The sequence below is a fragment of the Zootoca vivipara genome, chromosome 16 (genome assembly GCF_965207765.1).
Source record: "Zootoca vivipara chromosome 16, rZooViv2.hap1.1, whole genome shotgun sequence".
NCBI lineage: Eukaryota > Metazoa > Chordata > Lepidosauria > Squamata > Lacertidae > Zootoca > Zootoca vivipara.
In genome coordinates, this window is record NC_142599.1 from 25,019,364 (window position 1) to 25,044,561 (window position 25,198).

Below are 25,198 nucleotides of genomic sequence, written 5' to 3' on the forward strand. Positions count from 1 at the left end.
GCCTGGTTGCCCCATCAGACCAAGGTGGCTTCATTGAGTTCAGCATCCTGTTTCCTGCAGTGGCCAACCAAGCCATTGTTTTATTTGGGGGGGAAGGGCCATAGCTCAGTGGTGGAGCATCCTCTCTGCATGGAGAAGTTCCCAGGTTCAAACCCTGGGATCTTCAAGTACCGCTAGGGCTGGAAAAGACTCTGTCTGAAATGTTAGGAAATGCTGCCAGTCTGTGTGCACAATACTAAGTCAGATTGACCCAATGGCCTGACTTGAATTAAGACAGCATCCTAGGTTCCTAGCTGTTATCTGGAGACATGCTGCCTCTAAAAGTGGAAGGTCTGCTTAGGGGTGATGTTGGCATGGTAATGAGATCCCCTAAACTAGTGGCTTTGGAGGAGTTCAGTATCTGTTCTAAGGTTGCACTCTCAGAAGAATAGATCAGGATTTCATGACATCTGTGGCAAATGATGAGTCTATTTCAGGCCCTGCCTGGTATCAGGACCTGTGCTGGATCTGTGTGTGTTTGTTCTGGATGGAAAGATGGTGATCTGGGTAGACACTTTGCTACCTGGTGAGGTTTAGGCTTATTGAAGTTCTTAATCTCTTCTGGGGTAGGTGAGGAAGGTGTCTGTCTTTGGATGTGATGGATCTAGAAAACACTCTAGAGAGGTCCGATCTGGCCACAGTGATGTCTCAAATGGGATCAGGCATCTTTTTCCAATCTTGTACCCCCCTGGTGTTGTTGGATTACAACTCCCACCATTCTTGATCACTGGCCCTTCTTGGCACCCAGCTGTGAAAGGTTGGATTACTGCAATGTGCTCTCTGTAAAAGATAAAGGACCTCTGGACCTGGACCGTTAAGTGACTATGGGGTGCGGCACTCATCTTGGCATTTGTCCACAGACAGCTTTTCTGCATCATGTGGCCAGCATGACTAAACTGCTACTGGCGCATGGAGGATCATAACGAGTGCCAGAGCGCACGGAAACACTGTTTATCTTCCCACCGCAGCAGTGCCTATTTATCTACTTGCACCGGTATGCCTTCGAACTGCTAGGTTGGCAGAAGCTGGGACAGAGCAACGGGAGCTCACCACCGTTGTGCGGATTTGAACCACCAACCTAACGATTGGCAAGCCCAAGAGCAGGGGTCAGCAACCTTTTTCAGCCGTGGGCCGGTCCACCGTCCCTCAGACCATGTGGTGGGCCAGACTATATTTTGAGGGGAGAAATGGAACGAATTCCTACGCCCCACAAATAACCCAGAGATGCATTTTAAATAAAAGCACACATTCTACTCATGTAAAAACACGCTGATTCCCGAACCGTCTCTGGGCCGGATTGAGAAGCCCTTAGGTTGCCTACCCCTGCCCAAGAGGTTTAGACCACAGCACCACCTGTGTTTTACCTGCTTGCTGTAGGGCTGCCCCTGAAAAGTGTCTGGAAACTTTGGCTGGTCCAGAATGCAGCAACTAGAAGTGTTCCGGGGCCAGCAATGCTTTAGAATACCGGAATGCTGGAAACGGCAGGTCCTGCTTGCCAGTGTCCCACAGGCATCTCGTTGGCCACTGTGAGGACAGGCTGCTGGACTAGATGGGCCATTGGCCTTATCCTCTTAGTGAATGTGCAGTCAATAGCTGGTGCCACCTAACCTCCTTAGCGAACACGTTTGGATGAATGCTCAATAAACATGTTGTCTAGAAGTGACAAGGGCTTGAATTACTTCTTATAATAAATTTCATAATGAATGACAGGAGAAAAGGGCTCTTTGGGTTAGGAGTTCCACACTGCCAACTGGAGACCCCCTTTTCTTTCTCCCTGTCTTCAAGAGGGAGTGTGCGGTTGCTTGTGGTCTGAACAGGTGAAGGGGTTGTGTGCCAGCTGCCTTTTGACAGCTGAAGAAATGAAACTGGAGGAAGCCTGTGGTTAATGGGGGAAGGGAGAGATGAACCCTAGGAGGGGCGGGGGGGCGGGGTGCAGAATAGAAAAGAACCATAATTACCTCTGTGCCAAGAAACTTCGCAAACAATGGCAGCATAAGGAGTTTGGAAGCCTGACAAGCTCGGTGTTTCCATAGCATCCTGGCAGTGAAGAGGCTGAGTTGTGAATCAGGAGGTCCCTGTTTCAAATCTTGCCTCTGCCAGGAACTTGCATGGAGGGTGGCTTTGTTAAGCCGTTCTCCCTCAGCGCTCCCCTGCCCACAATATGGGAGACTGACACACCCCTATTTCATGGGGTTGTTGTGAGGATGTCAAAAATTCATCACTGAGTTTTTTATTTATTTTCTATTGCTTCTGACAAGGTTTTAGTCTTCTGGGTGGCCAGCCTGTAGCAATCTTGCTTGGGGGGGGGGGAATTAGCCAGTAGTTTTCACATTCCTTTGGTGGAGTCAAATGTGCCTCTGCTGTGCCGAGTTAATATAATAGCTATTGTTTTTTTTTATTAAAATATTTATATACCACTGTATCATAAAAATATATCACAGCAGTTTACAAAAATATAAAAGCAAACAAATAGCAACATAAAAAGTTAAAAAACAAGTTAAAGGCAAAAAGAAATTTAAAAGGCCCTTGCGGGGGGGGGGGTGTACTCCTAAGCACCTGCAAAAGCCCGGAGGAATAGAAAACTTTTCAGCAGGCATTTAAAAGTTGGCATTTAAAAGTTTGTTATTTTTGGAAAATTAATAAAATATTATTAAAAAATAATTTTAAAAAGTTGGTGCCGTGAGTGTTCCACAGCACTGGGCCAGTAACATTAAAGGCTCATTGTTGTCCAATGAGCCCCACCAACACAGGAAGAGCCTGCTGGATCAGGTCAATGGCTCTTCTAGTCCTGCATCCTGTTCTCACAGTGGCCAACCAGGTGCCCGTGGGAAACCCGCAAGCAGGACCTGAGCACAAGAGCCACCTCTCCTCCTGTGGTTTCCAGCAAATGGAAGCATTCTTGCCTCTGACCCAGGAAGCAGAGCATAGCAATCATGGCTAGTAGCCATTGATATTCTCTTCCATAAGCTTGTCCAGTCCTTTCACAAAGCCATCCAAGTCTGTGACTATCACTGCTTCCTGTGGGAGCAAGTTCCATGCGCTGCATGAAGAAATATGTTCCGTTATCTGTCCTGAATCCCGAGTTGCAGGGAGGGGAGGAGAGAACTCCTCTATCCATTCCCTTCTGCTCTTGCAGTGATGGAGAGTTTTGAGATATTCCTGGTTGGGATGGTTTTTTCAGGGTTTATCTGTGCAAATGTGTGCACATGAACCCTGCAGAAGAAGGCGGGAATGAACTGAAAGAAAAGAAGGCTGTGTTGAAAAGCTCCCAAGTGGTGCTCAGGGCAAATATGGGGAAGGGAGAACACAATTGATTTTTTTAAATTAAATTTATTCAAATAAACAGCACAGTACCATGTGTGTATGAAATATTGATACAAATACTGTATTAAATATTGATAGAAATACATAGATGTATAAATTGCATGAATAAATACACCATCATTAAATATTGATAGAAATGAAAAGCTGTTGGGTTGTATCCAGCTCAGACAGACTCAGAGGTGACCTATTGAAATCAATGGACTTGAGTTATTCATGATTGACTTAAGTCCATTGGATGTCAACAGGCCTGCTCTTAACACTCCCCATTATTTATAACAAGGATAAACTACTCTATTGAGCAGTATCTAAATTATTTCTAAAATATCAAAGGATTTTGGGGCACCTTAAAAAAAGGCTAGAAAATTTTATCGTGGCCAAAGCCAGCCTTCACCATCCTGGCACCCTCTAGATATTTGGACTACAACTCCCAACATCTGGGGCTGGAAGGGACTTGTAGTCCAAAATATCTGGAGGGCACCAGGTTGCCTAAGGCTGGCATAAGATTTTGTAGATTAGAGTGGACTAGTGCCTTAATAAAATCTTACATATGGCGCAAGATCCTTTGCAGCAACAAACCAAACAGTACGCTGCCTCTTTAGAATGTATAGAAGTCTGGGTGTAGTCTTCAGAACAACAATAAATGGAAGTCAGTCATTCTTAACCTTTTTGTTTGCTTTTGCCTTCAGTCTCTCAGCTGTATAAATGCTGTCCCGTCCCCCCCATCTGAGCCAACTACTCTCAGTTTAAGTAGGGCTGGAGAGAGACCCGTCTACTTCCAAGCCACCAGAGTACCGTAGTTTTAACAGGCAATCCCTCATCACCGGGAACTCTGGGCATTGTGGCTCTGAGGGGGGGAATAAGGGGTCTCAGCTCCTTTGACAAACTACAACTCCCAGGATTCTTTGGGGGAAGTCACGACTGTTTAAAATGGTATGAAACTGCTTTAAACGTGTAGTGCAGATGGGGCCTAAAGCAGCTGCTTTGTACGAAAGGGTTGGGTGGGCCCCCATGAGTGAATGAGAACGCTACCAATTTGCCTTAAGGTGAATGCTGCCAAGGCATGTGCAGATCTACAGACAGCAACTCGGATTGGTCATGGAGAGAAACCAGAACACAGGAACAGTTGGAGCCTATGGAGAAGATAGTTGATTTTGCATGCAGATAAGACCCTGAGTAATGGAGAATCGCCATCTCTTGTTTTTAAAATATTTCTCTCATGCTGGTCAAAGTACTTCTCCAAAGGGAGATGTGAGTTTTTGTTTTCTAGCAAAAGGTCTTCAGAGCAATGCAGACTACGTCGTCCAGCTCCTCTCTGTTGGAAGGGGTGGCGACAGACTGACGGACGGAGTGCCTCTGAGCATGTATAAAGTGCCCCTTCCTTACCATTAGGCAGTGAGGTGCTTTCTTGTGAGGAGGGGGTAGAATAATTTTTATTTCATTTTATAACATATATAAAACATAGACAGCAGTTACAGCAGCAGTTGAAAATTAAAAGATGAAAAACAAAACTATAAAATAATCACATGGAATACATACAGTTAGTTGCACATGGGTTAAAAATAACAAAGTCCAAGTAAAGAATATCAGCGTTATCTGATCATCAAGTATAGTTCCAGATTTGCCAGGCTTGTGACGAGGGTTGCATTGAAAATGATGGTTCCATTGTATATATGACAGTGAGGCCATGAAAGGGCAGCAAATTGTTGTTTATGTAATTTATTGCATTTTTACTCCTGGGGAGAGGCACTTGTGGGAGTTTCTGCCCTGAGTGCCAAGATATATTGGCCAGCCTTGAGTATTACGCACCTTGACTTGGCAGGGGCGGGGAGACGGCACACGGGATATTTGGTTGGGGGCACCAAATATCTTGCTCTAGTCTTGCCCCTGTCTGAAGGAGCAGCAACTTTTAGCCAAGATAAATGAATAGTACTTCCATGTACTGAAGAAGTATATCCTGAATACCAGGCATGGAGGTAAGCAGAGAAATGGCATTCAGAGGTTCACAAAGGACTGAACAGATTTTAGGTCAGGGAGGTCTCTCTCCATGGCAGTTTGCTCCCTTTAAGTGGAACATCCAGAATTAGGACCAGTGTACCTCAAGATGTCAGGGACAAACACAAGGGATTCTCACTTCCCTGTCCTCCTGGAAGTACCTGTGTGGAGTGGGTTGCTAGAAAAGATGAACCTGTCCCAACATAACAGAGGCTTTGTACAGAGACAGGCCATTGGTCCATCTAGCTCAGTATTGTTTACACTGACTGGCAGTGTCTCTCCAGGGTTTCAGACAGAGAGTCTTTCCCAGCCTCACTTGGACATGCCAAGAATTGAACCTGGGACCTGGTGCATGCAAAGCACATGCTCTAATACTCAGCTACAGCTCTTCTCCAGAGGCTGCTCTTATTAAGGGTTCAATGTTTTGCATTAACCAAACTCCTAAAGAGAGGATTTCCCAAAAAGTTCATTTTTATTTTCCATTCTTTTTTGCTAGTAACTGCTAGGAAAGATGGGCTGGTAACATTCCAGCAGTTTGGCATCTCTGAAGCAGGCAGCTTATAGATGGACAGGAAAGGTCCAGAAGGGAGAGACAGGAAAAGGCAGGCAAGAGAGATTTGATGTGCGGCATTAACTAGTCTGCAGCAAAGCCTTCCAGATGTTTTGGGCTACAACTCCCATTGCCCGCAGCTTAAAGGGAGTTGTTGTCCAAAACATCTGGAGGAGCATTAGGTTATATAAGAGCACAAGAAGAGCCAGCTGGGTCAGGCCAATGACCTATCTAGTCCAGCATCCTTTTCTCACGGTGGCCACCTAGATGATGCCCACGGGAGACCCCAAGCAGGACCCAAACACATCAGCCCTATCCCATGTGCTTTCCAGCAACTGGTGTTCAGAAGCATTGCTGCCTCCTACTGTGGAGGCAGAGCATAGCCATTGTGGCTGGTAGTCACTGACAGCCTCCATGAGTCAGGCTCTTCTGATGTTGGATGAGATAAGCAAGAGAGACATAAGCAAGGCAGGTGAAGTAGTGCGTGTCACTCTGGTGCCCTTTGGACTGAGAAGCACCTCACCTCCACCCCCTGGTTCTCTGTGGAACCACTTGGCAACTACAGTGGAACCTCTCTTGCCAGGGAGCCAGATGGGCAAATAGCAAGAGGCCACTCGGCTTAACGGGCAGCCTACAGTCTGCAGCCGAAACCTCCTTCATAACGCCGCCTGCCTAAGCAGCCTTGCCTGTCTGTCGGCACAGGCTGGCGAAAGAGGAGGAGGAGGTCAGAGCCGGCCGCTGACCCTTGCCTTGATTCTGAAATGAAGTGATTCGCTTGACGCGGAGCAGGCCAGAGACCCTGGCAACGTGACTGCTGCTGGCTCTGAGGCAGCGAGCCCAGAAGACAAAGTATGGGGCGGCTTAGCCACCTCACGTGGCGGGGAACAGCTGTGTCGTGTGCCATCTTTGCGCTCTGAAGGGGTGAGGCGATTAGAGCCCAATCTTGTTAGGAGAGAGAAGGGAGGGAGGTGGGGCCTGGGCTGCTTCTGGCAGAATGCAGAAAGAGAAGCATTCGCAGACCTGGGCCCTGCTTTCCTAGCTTGCCCCCTCCCTTGCAAAAAAACCAACAAACCAACAACCAGCCTGTTATTTTTGCCCGTGGGATTGTGGTGAACCTCCTAAGGGCTCGGCCTCTTTTGCAAAGCTGCTTCATGCTCCAGCTTTAATAGCATCTCTGAAAAACAATGTACACCACCTTGAGCTCCTTGGAGAAAATGGCAGGGTATCCAGCATTAGAAACTCAGATACAGTATATAAGCTAGGCGACAAATGGCTCCTCAAACCAGGGTTACAGTCAGCAAAACGGGATGCCATTTTTGCATCAGACGGCTTGGAAGTCGCATTTTTCAATACGACTTTTTGACTCCCTGAAATTCATTCTGATTGTGCAGATAAAATGTAACGGGTAGAATTCTACAGGATGTGTTGCTAGTGTGTGAAAACAGTCAAGATCCAAGGATCCCCAGGCATGCACCTCCATATGGCAGAGACGTCAGGCACTATCTTGGCGCCCGGGTGTCTTCACTAGGTCGCAAGCAGCCGATAGCCAGGTGCAAAATGTGCCTGGCGAATTTCAAACGCTGGGTATACCTGTAATAAATAAAATAAGAGGATCCAGGCTGGTGGACCAGACAAAAGACCCATCTAGCCCAGAATCTGGTTCTTGCAAAGGTCAACCAAGGTGTCCTAGTAGGAAACCAGCAAGCAGGACATGAGTGCAACTGTGCTGTTCTCAGCTGCAGGCCCCAGCAGCTCATATTCAGAAGCAGACCACCTGCAATAATGGAGGGAGAACATAGCCATTGTGACGAGGAGGGGGGGGGGGAGTAGTCGTTTGGATTTGATATCCCACTTTATCACTACCCTAAGGAGTCTCAAAGCAGCTAACATTCTCCTTTCCCTTCCTCTCCCACAACAAACACTCTGTGAGGTGAGTGGGGCTGAGAGACTTCAGAGAAATGTGACTAGCCTTATCCTCCATTAATTTCCTCTGGGAATCCCTCCAAGTTGGTGGTCGTTGCTACCTCTTGTGGCAGTGAATCCCAGGGTTTAACTACAGGCTCCATGAAGGACCTCTGTTGTCTGTCCAGAATATTTGGGTACACAGTCGCTTTAGAGCACTACACTGGATTCTAGTACTATGCGAGAGTGAGGAAACCTCTTCCTCCACTCCATGTCTAATTTTATACACCTCTGCTATATCCCCGCTTCAACCCACTTTTTTTCTGTAGCAGGGTATTTTTTTTAATAAAAAATTATTGTATCCTATATAATAAAGTGCAAGTGTCTCTGCATCCAGATTCCCTGTGTCCCGTTTTCTGTGCTACTGAGCATGTGCCCCAGGGACACAGGGATTGGACGCAGAGACTGCACGCACACACACACACACACACACACACACACACACACTCCCCAGCCCACCCCCCACCCCTCTGCCCTGCACTGGCTCAATAAGCAGTTAAAACAGTGGCCACCAGGTAGAAGGCAGGAGCAGGCAGCAAGGCTCCTAAGCAGGGCAGGCCCTCTCTCAACGTGCCCAAGGGCCTGAGGAGGAAGCCGGGATGACCCAAAAATCGAGGCCCCGGCTTCTCCTCACTAACAGGCCCGAAATTGAGGCCCAAACAGCGCAAGCAACCGGGAGACCCCCGCTGGGTCAAAAGTAGCGGGAGCCACCCCCACCCCCACCCCTCCTGAAAAACTGGGCGTACACCCCGGAGCAGCCGCCCGGGCCGTCCAGGAGCCAGAATTCGGCCACTGGGCCCTGGCAGCAGCAGCGCTATTGACGGGGGAAAATTAGGAACCAAACGGCAGGCGTAAAAAGCGTGCGAAAACAGGGTGGGGAGGGATCCGCACTCCAAACACAAGCTTCGGAGGGGGTAAAGGAAGAAATACCCCCGCACCTCCCAGCCGAGCCCGGGCTGTAAAGGTAAAAAAAAGGGGGGGACTTTGGCTTGGGGTTTGGGAACAGGGGGGGGGGAATTAGGGATAAATTAAGGATCAAAGGGAGGGGAGAAGGAATAATCAATTAGACAAGGAATAAAAGCCCCCCCACGCCGCTGCCACCGAAAAAGGCCGAATGTTCTAGCGCCCATTTATTAAATGGGCTGAATGACACTAGTAATGTATATAAAATAGAGAGAACAGTAGATGAAAATTAAAAGACGAAAAGCAAAACTTTAAAATAGGCATTTTAAAATAAGTACAGTTGCAGATGGTTTAAAGTAACAAAAAAAAATATCTAAGTCATAGAAGAAAGAAGCAACAATAAATGTCTTCACAAAAAGAAAGAGCATTTGATTATCAAGTACAGATTTGCCAGACTTGTGACAAGGGTTGTCCCGCTTTATACGTAGTAAAGAAATGCCAAATCATATGAAAAGTTTCTGGAGGTTCTCGTCCTTGTCAACATCTCAAATTATGTGCCATTTTCTCCATTATAGCTGTATTCCAGAGTAAGTGGTACCAAAAAGTTCAGTGTAAGATTTTTTGGGCTGTTTCCCATTGAGTTGCAAAGTGCCACGGTCATATACAAGACCAATTCTTTGGACAAGATGTCTACAACAGCATTGTCAAGCAGGGAATTAATTCCTTGGACCTTTTGGTTGCTTTCTCTGCTTCTCCCTTTACTTCTCCTATCCCTCCGCCCCACCTTGACACACAGGCAGAGCCTGGTAAGGAGTGAATCCTCTGAGGCGTCTCAGGTTTCAGCTTGCCTGCCCTCTGCAGTGGCGTGTTCAGGGGCACCCTGTCATGGATCAAGTGGCTTCATCAGGAGAGAAGGGCAGCCAAGCCTGTCTCCATTTTTTCAGGAGCCAAAGCAGGAGGCAGGATCCGTCTAGCTGAAAATGGGTGGGGAGGTGACATTGCCAAAGGACAGTGAAGGGAAGGGTGCCCCCCCCCCCGCATGTGATGGGCAATAAGGAAAAATTCACAGGCAGGGTAAGAAGTGGCTGGGATGTAGCTTTAATCTGTCTGTTTAACCTAGGGGTCAGCAAACTTTTCCAGCAGGGGGCCGGTCCACTGTCCCTCAGACTCTGTTTTTTTTGGGGGGGTGGGGGTGGGAATGAACAAATTCCTATGCCCCACAAATAACCCAGAGATGCATTTTAAATAAAAGCACACATTCTACTCATGTAAAAACACACTGGTTCCCGGACCGTCTGCGGGCCGGATTTAGAAGACAATTGGGCCAGATCCGGCCCCTGGGCCTTAGTTTGCCTACCCATGGTTTAACCACTCTCAGGGGGAGTGGGAGGCTCTGGGTGGGTCTTGCCAGGCACTCGAGGGGTTCACCAGGACAGCTTCTTGCCAGTTCAGCCCAGAATGCTCCTGGACATGGGATCAGGTAACCCAAGACAACCAGTCTTGTTCTGCTGCTTAGAATGAACAAATCTTGTCAATTTCAGTTTCTCTAATTTTTCCATTTCCGAAATCAACTACCTTTTTTTTTTAAGGCCTCAGCATTTTTGTGTGCATTTCACCTAATATACACAATTGTGCATGCAATTTTGCCTAGAATGCACATTTTATGCAAGTAATTCCCACTATTATAATGTCTCTCAGTCTAACCTTCCGCACGTTGTTGTTGTTGTTGTTGTTGTTGTTGTTGTTGTGAATATAAGAAGAGCCTGCTGTGTCTCTACCTCATAGGTCCTGCGGGTGCAAAGAGCATTAAAGGAGGTTTGTCTATAACTGTCACAGTACTGCCACAAGCACAAATAATCAAGAATGCACAATTAAAAGATTTTGGAAGACAGGGGTGCCCAGTGTTTTCAGTCATTGTATTAGGTAAAGCAAAATAAAAAAAATCCTTCAGTAGCACCTTAAAGACCAACTAAGTTTATATTTTGGTATGAGCTTTCGTGTGCATGCACACTTCTTCAGATACCTATTAGGTAAAGTTATTGAATCTGAGCTGCATGGCTGTTCATGAACTGTTCCACTTTTACCTGCAAGCTGGGGATTAGGCATAAGAATCTCCCCCCCCCCAAAAAAAGAAACCCTCAAAACAAAACCTTCTCTGCATGGTGCGAACTAGCATATCAGGGTAAAGTGTTCATCTGAGCCTTCTTCCTTGATAGTGCATGTTAATGGTTCCCAAACCTTTTGGGGCCTCCTCCTCCTCCTTGGTTCCATAAACTCATCCCCAGTGCCCCCCCTTACCCTATTAAAAACATCCAGTATAACGGCTTGCATGGTCCCCTAAGGAAGATAACACCACAATAAAATTCAAAACAGTAACAATTCATTGCACATTTATTCAAAATCCAATTAAAACTATTTAGTTTAATTAATTCAACACAATTGACGAACTTGAGCCAGTGATACCAGCTCTTTAAAAGTCTCTTAGCACCCCCTTAGGGAATCCCAGCCCCCAGCCCCCCCCCCCCCCGGTTACCACCCAGTTTGGGAGACTCTGGTCTTTGTGAGAAGAGGAGCCTGTATGTCTGTGAGCATACCATCTCTGCTGCCTCCCATCCTGAAGTGGGACTGCCTGGCTTTAACACTTGATTTGCTGCTAGTTTGGTTTCAGCCTCTGCAATGTGAAGCAGCAGGAGACTGGCCCACCTGCTTTCTCTGGTTGCTCGCGCATGCTGTATCTCTCACTCTTCTCCTATCAACCAAATTCTTTGAGATCCTCAGCAGGCAGATGCTACGAAAACACACAGGCTGTTCTCGCTATTGGAAGCCACGTAGCCCAGAATCAAAGGGAAAATAAATTTCACCCGAGTCCCCAGCTGAGCTTCCATCTGTTTCCTCCTCAGCACTACAGAATCTCTCCCCTCCTCTCTTCCTCCCCCTCCGCCAGTCTGCAGACTCCATTGCCTTGGCGAGTTCACACAGAAATACGAGGGTCTCTCTTTTACACCCCAAGCAGCATCTACATACAGCAGACAGCTGGGCCCACAGGACTGAAAGAAATCCAGTATGCTGCATCCTGCCTTTTGGGGGTGGGGGTTTGGGTGTCAGGAATCAAGCTGCCCTTGCTGCCCTATTGAATCCCAAATTAATCCCTGCAGCAAGTTATGGTGCTGGTTTTCCACAATCATCTGTTTGACCACTGAGAACAGGAGGCTGGATCAGATGGGTGGGCCATTGGCCTGATCCAGCAAGCTCTTCTTATGTTCCAGACATTCAGGATGTGAATGCAGCAAGGTTACTTGAGCAGGGCTTACGAAGAGTGAAGCGAGGCTGTGCTCTGGATCCCACTCTTTTTAACTTTTATATTGATGATTTGGCACCATATTTAGCCAATGCAATCTCCCCCTCTCCAGTAATTAGGAACAGAAATATTTCAATCTTTATGTATGATTTAGTGCTTCTCTTTCTTTCCTGATTAGGCCTCAAAAATCTCTTAGAAGTGTTCAGCACATTCTGTAAACAGGAAAGCCTATCTATAGATTATTCTAAGACTAAGATTGAGAATTTTGGCAGACCCAGACCTAGGTGTATGGTGCTTGAATCAACAGGCTATTGAAGAAACTCACTGGCGCTGTGGGGTAAACCACAGAGCCTAGCCCTAGGGCTTGCCGATCAGAAGGTTGGCAGTTCGAATCCCCGCAACAGGGTGAGCTCCTGTTGCTCAGTCCCAGCTCCTGCCAACCTAGCAGTTCGAAAGCATGTCAGAGTGCAAGTAGATAAATAGGTACCGCTACAGCGGGAAAGTAAATGGCATTTCCGTGTGCTGCTTTGGTTTGCCAGAAGCGGCTTTGTCATGCTGGCCACATGACCTGGAAGCTGTACGCCGGCTCCCTCGGCCAATAACACGAGATGAGTGCCGCAACCCCAGAGTCGTCAGCGACTGGACCTAATGGTCAGGGGTCCCTTTACCTTTACTTGGGTATACTTTTTAATGCAGAGCTTTCCAAACTTTTCCTGTTGGTGACACACTTTTAAACATGCATCATTTTGCAACACAGTACTGTAATTCAGATTTACTAGCAAACTGGTGGTTAAACTAACCCCTTTCTAGCCCCCAGAGGAGCACAGGGAGCGTTCACACGACACACCTACACACTGCAGCCAACATACTAACATGTCGTGACACATAGTTTGGAAAGTTCTGCTTTAATGAAACACTCTCTTGGAAGTGTCCTATGGAGGCAGTGAAAGTCAAAGCATAGGAAACCATAGGGGCACTGATGAAGTTCTATTACAGTAGGGGAGGGCAGCAGGTTGAACCTGCCCTAAAAATATTTGGTAGCAGAGTGCTTTTCCAAATGCTATATGTTGTTGAAATATGGGACTCTGATTGAAATTCCATTCAAATTTTGGAAACTGCAGAATACCTTGTTTTTTTCAGAAGCTATCATCTCTACCATCAAGAATTTCAGTAGCTCTTCTTTGTACAGAATCCAGGTGGCCAACAACTGAGACAAGAGTGGGCTGTGCTCAGTTAAAGTATACAGTATTTTAAAATTTGCTGTGATGCCTATTGAGCATTTTCCTGCTCTGTGCTATATGGAATTGGATGAAAACCAACTCTGGAAAGCAGCTTGTCAAGATGTTTTAGCCTATTATTATTTTCCAGAAATGAGCTCTGCTTTGACCTTGAATAAGTGTCAACTAAGGGATTGGCTCTTCTGTATAGAATCCAGAAAGGACCTGCAGCTAATTAAAAACACCAGATTTCCCCCTTTGAATCCACTCTTGAGAACATAGTATTTTAGAGCTAGTTATCTGACCTAACTCTCACCAGCTTCCTTAAGAAACGCCTTTATTGAGCTGCGTTTCCAAGTGATGGTTTGGTTTCTTTTGAATGACAATAATAGTTTCGTAACACAGAGTGGCCATGCTGCAAAAATAAAAATAAAAAATCAGGAAAAATGAGTTAGATAAAATCACTATAGTTTTTTGTGGTGATTTGGAAGCTTAATTTGAAATCGAGCTAGATTTGAGTTTGTTGGTGTCTCTGGTAACCTCTTACATCATGGAAGTTGGCTCATATTATGAATGCATTTTTTATTGGTATTGTTGCTGCAGGTTTGTCATGGCCTTTGGCTAGAATGATAAACTGATTGGTTGATTGGTTGATTGATTGATACTTGAGCAGGGTTTGAAGATAGGGGTGGAAAGACTTCCTGTGATTGGGGGGGGGCATTTTCAATCTAAATTTTTACCCCCAACTTGGTGTCTGTGTGGGCCTTAACATTGCATTACCTTAAAAACACACAGAAAGATTTTGGCACAGGAGCAGACCCCCAGTGTTCATGGCTGTGTATGAGTAACGCTCCTGCTGATTAGTAGGTTTGTGTGTTGCCTCTGGATTGGCTTTCCCTAACCTGGTGTGCTTCAAAGCTTTGCACTACCACACCCAGGCACCACAGCTGTAGGATGGTGCAGTTGTTGAGAGCATGATTCTGCTGGCTGGGGCTAATGCGAGTGCTGATCCAAAATGTCTAAGGGCAGCAGTTTGGGGAAGGCTTTTCTAGAGACTAAAGTTGCCACCTCTTTTTTTTTGGTAGTTCTGTTTTCAACAGCTGTATACCAGGCAGGGATTCAACTGGTATAGATTTCCCAGGCTTGAAAGCTCAGTGGTGGGTACATCTCCATATGTACTTCTGACCATCAGGGCAGCTGCTCCAAAGCATTATGGCCCCTCAGAGGAAGGCAGTGTGGCAATGTAGGGGACACCCTCAGGGGCTAGTGTCCTTTGGAACAGTGTTTCTCAACCTTTTTTGGGCCACGGCACACTTGTTCCGTGAAAAAAAATCACGAGGCACACCACCATTAAAAAAGTTAACTCTGTGCCGCCCTATATTGACTATAATTATGACTGTAAGAAACACTTGCCAATTGCTGTGTTGGTTGCAATCTCCTGTAATAAGGCTTCACAAGCCGTCCGGCGGGTCAGTGCTGTGTATTGGCGCCCGCCAGGCTCGTTTGCACTGAGCTTTGGGAAAGAGGAGGAGAAATATTGCTTTCCGGTGGGTTAGTGCCAGGCACGTGACAACGCAAATCGCCCTTCTCGTCGCCGCACGTCGCGGCACACCAGCCAGCGTCTCGCGGCACAGCGGTTGAGAAACGCTGCTTTGGAACTCCCTGCCTATTGACACCAGACAGGTGTCGTCACTGTACTCTTTTTGGCACCTGCTGAAAACACGTAGCCCACCCAAATATGTGGAATGTTGACAGCTGTTTAAATCCTGTTTTAATTATTCAGAATAATTATTAAAATAATTAACTGGTTTATTCTTTTTTGTAAACCACATTGAGTACCCCCCCTTATAATCAGGCAGTATATAGATTTTATGAAATGAAATAAGTCGTGCCCCAGTTACAGGAAATGTAAGCGTTCTTTAAAGAACTCCCCAATGAGGGCAGGGTTGCAAGTGCAGCGAAGTCTGAACAAGCCAACATCTAAAGTCGAAAATCAGTCTAGGTCCAAGCAGGGAGTTAAGGTTAAGTACAGCCTAGCAAGACAGTGGAATTAAAATTGGAAACTAGGCACCAGAGAACAAGAAGCCAGAGAGACCTGTGTTGCTTCCAGCATCCGGAAGCCTCAGGAGGGAGGCCTTATTTACTCTGACTACCTAACCCAGACCCTTGCCACAGTTGCTGATAATGAAGGAGTATCAGGGATTGGTTGCTTGTGGATGGCCCCTTGCTTGCGAGTAGACCAACAACTTGGGTCTTTATTTTATTTATTATTGCATTGATATCCAACCTTTTCTCCAAAGAGCTCAAGGCGGCATACAAACTTAGCCCCCTCACCATTTTATCCTTGGAACAACCCCTCAGGTAGGCTAGGTTGAGAGTAGGGTTGCCAGACTCAATAGAGGACAGGACTTCTGTGCCTTTAATTGCCCTGCTCCCTTTTGAGTCTGGAAACCTTAAAGAGAAACCAGCAGACCCTTTGTTTAATATCCAAGCAAAGGGTCTGCTGGTTTCTCTTTAAGGTTTCCAGACTCAAAAGAGAGCAGGGCAATTAAAGGCACAGAAGTCCTGTCCTCTATTGAGTCTGGCAACCCTAGTTGAGAGGCAGTGACTGGCCGAAAGCCACCCAGTGGACTTCATGACTGAGTGGAGATTTGAGCGCTGGACTCCTAGTACTAGTCCAGCAATCTACCCACGACTCCATCCATACTGGCATACTGTGTCGTTGCTCTTTGGCCTGGATCCGAATTTTTTGGTGCTCTCAAGGACTGGAAGACAGGCAGGCCATTCCACCTCCCCCTGCTGATCACTTTCTGCTGGAGCTCGTCCACAAGGATCTTGCCTTCCAGATCACAGATCCCATGGTACCAGCATTGGATTCAGGATCCGTAGTCAGTGGGGTGTCTGGGTCGTCTTCTGAGGACTCCCTGCCTGGGACGAGGTCAGGTGTGACAGTCCTTTTCATTGTCCCGGCAGCAGTAAAACGAAACAAAACAGGGAGCCTTGATGGGGTTTCCTAAATGCAATTTCTAGGCTTTATTGAAGTGAGATTCATTTGCATAAAGCTTTTGCAATGAACTTTAGTCAAACACCTTTGAAAAATTCCTGATACGACTACTTGTACAGTACAGGTATGTGCATTGATAAAGATCACACTGAAACAATCTTGATGCAGCCGGCCTACCACATATAAAAAGATTGCTTCCCCCGCCCTTTTCGTAGTGTTCTTCAGTGCGTTGTTAATGTGGAGATGAAAAGACTTGAAAGAATTCAAAGCTGCAGCAAGCTGCCCACGCACCACACCTCAGGAAGGGGGAGTGGAAGTCAGAAATATAGGTATGAAACAGAGAATTCCTAATGCATCAGTTCCGCTTCCGAATCACCTAGGGTGTAAGTGGGGAATATTGCATATGTCTTCTTGATTATAATGCTAGTGCTCCCGTCCAGTTTTCTAATGTCACTTTTGCATGGTTGTACCTGCTGTTTGACGGAACTGTGGCTGTTTGACCGATAAACCAGCATGTCACGCTAAATTTCATTCACACCATTGGGTGTGAAGTGACACAAGAACCAACATCAGTGGACAGTGTCATCGCTCCCCCACCTGTTCCGCACATGCCTGATTCTGTTCCCCCATGAAAACAACACGACAGAAATATGTACCCTGTTTCTCATATTTTAAGACATACCCATAAAATAAGCCATAGCAGGATTTTTAAGCATTCAAGGAATATAAGACATACCCCAAAAATAAGACATAGTGATAGGCACAGCAGCAATGCCGGCCGCGGCAGGAGGAGAAGGAAAAAAATAAGACATCCCTTGAAAATAAGCCATAGTGTGTTTTTTTGAGGAAAAAATAAATATAAGACATGTCTTATAATATGAGAAACACGGTATGCTTGTATACTTCGCTCCTGCTATTTTCTAGGTCAGGGGGACTGCAAATGGACATTTTCTAGAATCACATGACACTGAAATGAGCACTAAACATGAACTATACTCTGGAAGCGGCTTTTACACTGTGGGAAAGCTCAAATATAATCTGGAAATTACCAGATAGGGAAATGTCAGGGAACTGGAATAAATTGCCGTGTGAATGTCGTGTGCCAGTGTGGTGTAGTGGTTAGAGTGTTGGGTTAGGACCTGGAAGACAAGGGTTCAAATCCCCACTCAGCCATGAAGCTCACCCAAGGGTGACCTTGGGCCAGTAACTGCCTCTCAGCCTCAACTACTTCACAGGGTTGTTGTGGGGATTAAACAGGCAGTGGGAGAGCCATGTACGCCACCTTGAAGAAAAGGTGAGATATAGATGCAAATAATAGTAATAATACATAAATGCAGCCCTGGGCTTGCTTTTGACACCAAAACTTTGGTGTCAAATTTGGCTGATGGAAATTGTGGAAGTATCTCTATGGCTACCCCCACCCCACCCCAAATAATTTGTGGTATCTGCCATTCAGTTATGTTGAGCTATCTGTTGCTGTCTCCCGATTTGACCCTCCTTGCTTTCATGACTTGCTTCCCGCAGGTGACATTCACCAAGCGGAAGTTTGGGCTGATGAAGAAGGCCTATGAACTGAGCGTCCTCTGCGACTGCGAGATTGCCCTGATCATCTTCAACCACTCAAACAAGCTGTTCCAGTATGCCAGCACCGACATGGACAAGGTCCTCCTCAAATACACAGAGTATAACGAACCTCACGAGAGCCGGACCAACGCAGATATCATTGAGGTACGACGTGCTGCCCGCAACCTGTGGGTTCCCAGCCTTGTTGAGCTAGCAAAGCATTTGCCAGTGCAATACCCCAATCTGTTGGGATGGCCTGTCTTTGCTGTTGACAGCTCAGTGTTCTAGCTTTTGGTGGTGTGGTGCCTTCCAGGTGTTTTGCGCAGTTGGAATCCAAAATGGCCACAGTTGTAAGGGCTGGTGGGAGTTGCGTTCCACAATGGCCCCGCTGGCTGGGGGCTGATGGGAGTTGGAGTCTAACAACATCTGGAGGACACCAGGCTGGGGAAGGTATCTCAAAGCAGCTGGCACTACCAAGGCACAAAAGATGAAGACAATATAGGAAACTCCCAATTTACAGGGGGGTTAACGTTCCGAGGCATCACACGCATCAGTGAAATTCTGTACATTTGAAACACCCTCTAAACCACTGGAAACAATTGGAAAACCCTTTTAAAAACCAGCAGCACTTTCCAGACGCCAAACTCTGCCAAACTCCCACCACCTCCTTACTCAAACTCAAAACTCTCCACAGGCCTCAACCGTTGGTGCAAGGGCTCTTAGAATTGCACTTGCAAAGGCTCGTGGGATTCCTAGGCGCTGTTTTCGTGCCTTTTTTGCACTTTCTGGGCTCTTAGGGCCTTTTGCCATTTTAAAAGTCATTCCTGGGTTTGGCGGTCATGCGTCAGTTGAGAGTTGCCTGTATCACATAGCATAATGAACTATTATAGTACTAATATTGTACAGACCATGTTGTTTTATGGATAATCTTAGCTGCCAAGCATCCCCTTTTTTGCGGGAAACCCCCGGATTTTAACCCATTTCCCACTGTTCTCCCAAATGGAGAAAAATCCTGGAAATCCCCCGGAATTCCTACCTGCCAGGGAGCCTCCATTTTGGGTGCCGCTCTTCCCATGTGTGGGCACCGGAAATCGGGCAGAGCGGCCCCGGAAGTCGCTTCTATGCATGTCCGGCGGCCATCTTGGTGGTGGCCGCATGGCGGTGGCCGTCACCAAGATGGCCGCCGCCATGCTGCCACCACCAAGATGGCCGCCGCCATGTGGCCACCACCAAGATGGCCATCGGGCATGCGTAGAAGCGACTTCTGGTGCTGATCCCGCATTTTTCAGCGGGAGACTTGGCAGGTATGTGGAAAATATCTGGTTCCTGTGGATATAGGAAGGGGAAAGCTGTAGCGTCTCAAGACAAGTGTTGTAGGTCGAGCACTTGCTTTGTACACAAAAGATCCCAGTTCAATCCCCAGCATCTCCAGGAAGGACTGGTAGCAAAACTATACAGTGGTACCTTGGTTTAAGAACAGCTTAGTTTATGAACAACTTGGATTAAGAATGCTGCAAACCCAGAAGTAGGTGTTTTGGTTTGCGAACTATGCCTTGGAATAAGAACATGTTTCACTTCCTGTTGAGTGTGTTCCATTTGTAAATTGAGTCCCCTGCTGCTATGGGAAAGCACACCTTGGTTTAAGAACGGACTTCCGGAATGGATTAAGTTCGTAAACCAAGATACCACTCTACTTGAAACACAAGGGTCTGGCTAAGGCCACATTAACACTACATTTTAGGCAGTATACTACCAGTTTAAACAGTCATGCTTTCCCCCAATGAATTATGGGAGCTGTAGTCTGTTAAGGGAGCTGAGAGTTGTTAGCAGACTTCTATCGCCCCCATAGAGCTACAATTTCCAGAGTGGTGGAACAATCTCTCTTCGTAGAGAAGTCTGGGTATTGTAGCTTTGTGAGGGGAATAGGGGCCTCCTAACTGCTGTTTAATAAATTGCAGCTCCCAGGATTCTTTGGGGGAAGCCATGACTGATTAAAGTGGTATCATAGATCTTTAAAAGTATACAGTAGTGTGAATGTGACCTAAGTATAAGGCAGCTTCCTGTGTCTGGGGCAGAAACACTTCCAGGGTAATTGAAGCAGTAGGCCAGAGGTAAAATGTGAGTCTGAAGTGAGAGCACCCTGCGGCAGAGACTGGCAGGGTCTTAGTCCTCAGCCTCCCAGGTGGTCGCCTTCCTGCCCCCTTCCTGCTGCTTCTCCCCCTCTTTTTTCTCTAATGGATTTGCAAGCACAAAAGGTTTCGTTCCTGCGCTACGTTCCAGAGAGTGGGACAGAGCTGAGATTGGAGCAGTTGCTTTGTCACCTTTCAATGAAAAACTGTGTGTGGGCAGCTCCCTTTTATGCTTGGCAAGATTTAGACAAATGAACGGTTTGGCTGGGTAATTATTGACATTACAAGTGAGCAGAAATTAAGGCACGCAAAACCTTTAGTCATTCAATTTATCTGCTCGAGACGGCATGGAATAGGACAGCGGTGGAGAGTGTGTATGTGCGGGGGGGCGGGGGTAGACATTCCAGGGAGGGTCTCCTTTTGGGGGGCACGAGGGACACTTTTATTACCAGCTTTGTGCATATTTTTGCAGTAAATACATTGTTTGTAATATATGTGTGCGTGTGTGCGCGCATGCGTTCCTATATCTATATATTGCGTTAACATTGATTTGCAGCAGATGGAATATATGAAGACACAAAAAAATGGACATCAATTCAGCATGCTGTTTTTAAACTGATGTTCTTTTGTCATACTTTGTGAACAATGAGGCCTCCTTCTCTGGCAATTGTCCAGCTGCATGACTGAGCGGGGTTCTGAACCTGGGTTTCCTCAGCCCTGATGTCTAACCACTGCACCATACTGCCTATGCCTTTGTCAGTAGGGAGTGTTGCCCCATCCCCTGTAGTCAGCTGGAGTCAGGGCAGATGCCAACTGCTACGGCAGGGTGGGCCTCTTTAGACCACTGAGTCTGCTGTTCAGTTCCACTGCTGGGCACCTAGGATAGAAGAGATGGGAGGGAGCAAATGATACTTGAATGTCCCAGAGCCCAGCCATTGCGTCTCAGGGTCTGCTTTGCATGGGGAAGATTCTGTGTTTAACCCACGGTGCCTTCAGTTCAAAAGATCTTGGTTAGCAGGGCTGGGCTGGGCAAGATCTGAGACTCTCAAAACTAAAGCATACATTTTCAGGCTGGATGGACCACAGCTTTGTAGGTGAGGAGCTAGGATCCCCTTTCATCCTGAGAAAAGCAGTATGGGCAGTCTTCCGGGAACTACATGGCACTGGTGGGTGGGACCAGAGGTGAAAGTGGGTGGAGCAATGGATTTATTAATTTATGAATTGCCTTTTACATGCCTGCTTCAAGGCGATTTATAGAGAATTAAAAAATGGTTTTAAAAGTTTTTAAAGCAGTAAAAAAACAACAACAGCAACTGGAAACAGGTTTTAAAACAGTTCCACCCAGCTGGAAAAGGTTGTTGAAACAAAAATGCTTTCATTTGCCTCTGGTAAGTACAGAGAGTGTGTATCTACCATATCTCAAGAAGAATGCTTTTTCACAGAACAAGGGCAGCTGCACCAAAAGCCCTGCTCCAAGGTGCTGTGTAGTGAGTGGGCTTCTGAGATTTCGGACATGACTCTTCCCTTGGTACAATAGGTTGCATTCCAGCCATGGCAAAGTTAAGAGGTTTTTGCACATGTATACACCTACCCCTTTCCTTCATTCAAGCAGCTTAGAGGCATTATCACAGCTTATGTGCACATACAAGCCATGCAAAGCAGAAGAACATCAGACAAGCCCTGCTGGATCAGGCCAGTGGCCCATCTAGTCCAACATCCTGTTCTCACAGTGACCAGCCAGATGCCTGTGGGAAACACTCAAATCAGGATCCAGGCGCAAGAGCACTGTCCCCTCCTGTGGCTTCCAGCAACTGGTATTTGGAAGCATTATTCCCTCCACCTGTGCACCTAAGGAAGGAGTGGAGCAGGGTTGGTGCAGGGACATGGCCTGGTAGAGGACCACATTCAGCCCCCAGGTCTGAGATTCCCAACCTTTGATGTATTCCTTTGCCCGACGGTATTCACTTTTCTTAGTGCACCATACTGAACACATTTGTCTTGGCCCCAAAGCATCACCAGCCCTTGGAATGGTGTTTCCCTGTCCTCATGGTACGAACTCTCCAAAAGCTTTGAGTCCTTAGCACTGGGAGGAACCCTCTTGTGGTGTCCCATGTGAGGCTGCCTTCAAATATGTTAACTGAGCACAGGCTTCTGGGCTGTGATTTTTCATGTCAGTTCTTGCACCCTTTGTGAGCCTGACACATGTGTTTATTCTCAGTGAGTCTCACTGGAGTCTGCAGAGCTGAATCCCACACCTTGGACCTTTCATGCAAATGAAGCACATTTGCTTTTATCTTCATCCAATGAAGCTGAATGTAGGAAAATTCAGGCTAGATAAAAGAAAGCGCTTACTCAGCTCAGCTATCGAACCTGCTCCCACCGGAGGTAGTGATGGCCACCAACCTGGATGGATTAGACAAATTCATGGAGGATTAGGCTACCAGTGGCTACTAGCCATGATGGCTATGCTCTGCCTCCAGGGTCAGAAGTGGCAATGCTTCTGAATACCAGTTGCTGGAAGCCACAGGAGGGGAGAGTGCTGTTGTGCTCAGGTCCTGCTTGCAGGTTTCCCCACAGAGGTATCTGGGTGGCCAGGGAACAGGATGCTGGACTAGCTCGGTCATTGGGTAGATCCAACAGGCTTTTCTTATGTTTCTGTTTTCAGGTTCAAGGAGCCAAAGACTTGTGTTGTTTCCAATAACTGGGAGTCTAAAACGGAAGGCCTTACATGGTGTGGCCTCCCAGACCACACTCTAACCATACTTCCTCAAGAGGATACTCAATGCTGGTTCTGGGGGACCTTGCCTGCTCCCCAAGGTCCTTGGTTGTGTGTTGGGTTCATCCTCTGAGGATTCCATCTCCCGTGCTGGGTCAGGGCTAGGCCTGCCATGAGCAGGCCTCTGGTTCTGTGGTTCTCTTCCCCAAAATATCTGACCTACTTTGTCTCCTGTGATCGTTTTGCCCTTTGCTTCTTACACTGTTCCCTATTGCGACCTCCATCGCTGTTTGCCAGCCAAAGGAGGCTCTCGTCTGCCTCACACGCGAGAGGTTGCAGCTGCCGTGCTGTTACACGTAGCTAATTCTCGGGGCTTTGCTCTTGCCTATTATTTTTCCGTTCTGAGATGTAGGGCCAGTGGAAGGAGGAGGAGAGGGAAGTCCACTGACAATTAGGGCATGTGCTCTTCGCACAAAGTGCTAAGCAAATAGAAGACCGATTTAAAAATAAAATAAAACAAATGCCCTGTCCGGAACATGGGAGATTATTGTCTTATTTCAACTTTTGGTAAAATGAGAGCATTGGCTGTTGAAATACGAGGTGGGGTGGGGGGGTGCACTTAGGTGATTCTAGAGCCACTGTAATTGTTTACAGTAGCCCTCCCCAGCCTAGTGTAGTTCAGATGTTTTGGACTACAACTCCCATCAGCCCCAGCCATGGAGTTGCCATGGAGTTTGAATCCAAAGTGGTTATGCTTTCTAGGGCTGATGGGAGTTGATTTGCTTGTATATTGGGTTACTTACAATCATTAGACAAGTATAACAATTACAAGTATAAAACAAGAAAAGTGTAAAAACAAAGTGTTGTTGTTGTTGTTGTTGTTGTTGTTGTTGTTGTTGTTGTTGTTTTGTTGTTATGTATACCCGCCTTTCCTCCCAAAGGAGGCCAGGGAGGCAATATAAAAATAATGCAAACCTATAGAACCAGTTAAGAATAGTTCCAATACAGCTGCAGCCTTGGATGAAGATCTCCCCCGAAAAGGCTTTTCAAAGGTCTTCATCAGGCACTGAAAAGATAACGGAGGAATTGCAAAGGGTCAGTGCCACCATTCTAAAAGCCAAAATTGCACTTCGAACCATCTGGAGGGCACCAGGTGGGGGGAAGCTGGTTTAGGTGATTGTTTCTTGGGTTTCTTTTTTACACGGCTAATTATCTCAAGACTTAATGAGTCCTTTCCTGGCTTCAGCCTCTAATTTGATTACACCAGTGTTTCTTGACCTTTTCTCAGATTGCATATCCTTCCTCCACTTCAGAGATCTTTCACAGCCCCTTGAGAGGCTGGGGGCCTCCTTGGCTATACCCACTTGACTCTTCTACCCTTGTGCCACCACTGATTCCACTATCTGGACACTAAAGGCAAGACCATCCAATGATGACTTGCCCAAAGTGCCTACAGGAACCCTTTCTACAACCCTGTAAGGGAAGCCAGAACAGAAACATAAAAAGAGCTTTGTTGGAGCAGAGCAGAGTTCCAGTCTAGTCCAGCACCCTCTTTCTCAGAGAGTCAGACAGAGGATTCTAGGGTTCTCCCAAAAGCAGGGGGTTATGGCCATCCCTTGTGGCTTGTTCCCCAGCACCTGGTATTCAGTGGCAGTCTGCAATGGGACGGGGAAGTTAGCTATCACGAATAATTCTGTCAGCTTATATAACCCCTTTCCGTCAAAGACCCAAGATTCTGCTGCTGGGTCAGACCATCTAAGGCCAGCAAACCCTTTGCCAAAGTGGCTGGCAGATACCTCTTCCAGGAAGCCCACACACAGGGCAAGAAAGCAACCGCAGTCTTCCCCCACCCCACATCCCTCTGTCATCATCCCCTTATCACAGATGAGGATCGTGGCTGGGAGATTTATTTAATCCATTTATATCCTACTTCTCCACAAGATTTGAGATGGTTTGTTTAAGGTCACCCAGTGGATTCATGCCTGAGGGGATTTGACTTCAGCAGCCCAGGTCAGGCCCTGGCCCAAGGCCCCAGTGGCCCAGAAGGGGCTCCTCAGTGGCCTGGCCTGGCTGTGCCGCCACATCCTACCCTCTCTGGGTGCCCCGGACGGCTGTTTTAGCCACATACTGCAGTGTGGTGTGAATCGAGTCATGGAATGCCAAGGACCCCAGGGGTGCCAAAGCAGTTGCGAGTGCTCAAAAAGCCTGACTATGCAAGTGCTAGAACATTCTTCAGCCCCTGTTTGCCTAGGAGCTGTTTCCGGCCTGAGGGCCATGTTTCCTCATGAGCAACCTCCTAGAGGCTCCATAGGAGTGCTTGGCGTGGCCAAAAGTGGATGGAATCACAAATGTTGCCTTTGTAAAATAGGCAACGCTTAAGCCACACACAACTCGGAGAATCCTGCATACCCATCTCTCCATCCAGGCACGTTCAGAGGCAACTTCGCAGTGCAAGGACACATTCCAGCCTGGCAAAAAGCACTTAAGGAAGGGGTCGAACA

General features: G+C 47.0%; 1 protein-coding gene across 13 annotated transcripts in view; it reads left to right on the top strand.

Moving 5' to 3' along the window:
• The window catches only part of MEF2D (myocyte enhancer factor 2D), a 145,291-nt gene that overhangs the window by 89,714 nt on the left and 30,379 nt on the right, over positions 1-25,198 (top strand). For 12 of the 13 annotated variants that reach the window (XM_088659088.1, XM_088659087.1, XM_088659090.1 and 9 more), the window contains one exon: positions 17,814-18,017. In XM_088659088.1, the coding sequence (XP_088515214.1) occupies positions 17,814-18,017 (204 nt within the window). Of the gene's footprint in view, positions 1-16,515; positions 16,619-17,813; positions 18,018-25,198 lie in introns of those variants that run through there. The other variant, XM_088659093.1, reaches the window with a different exon arrangement.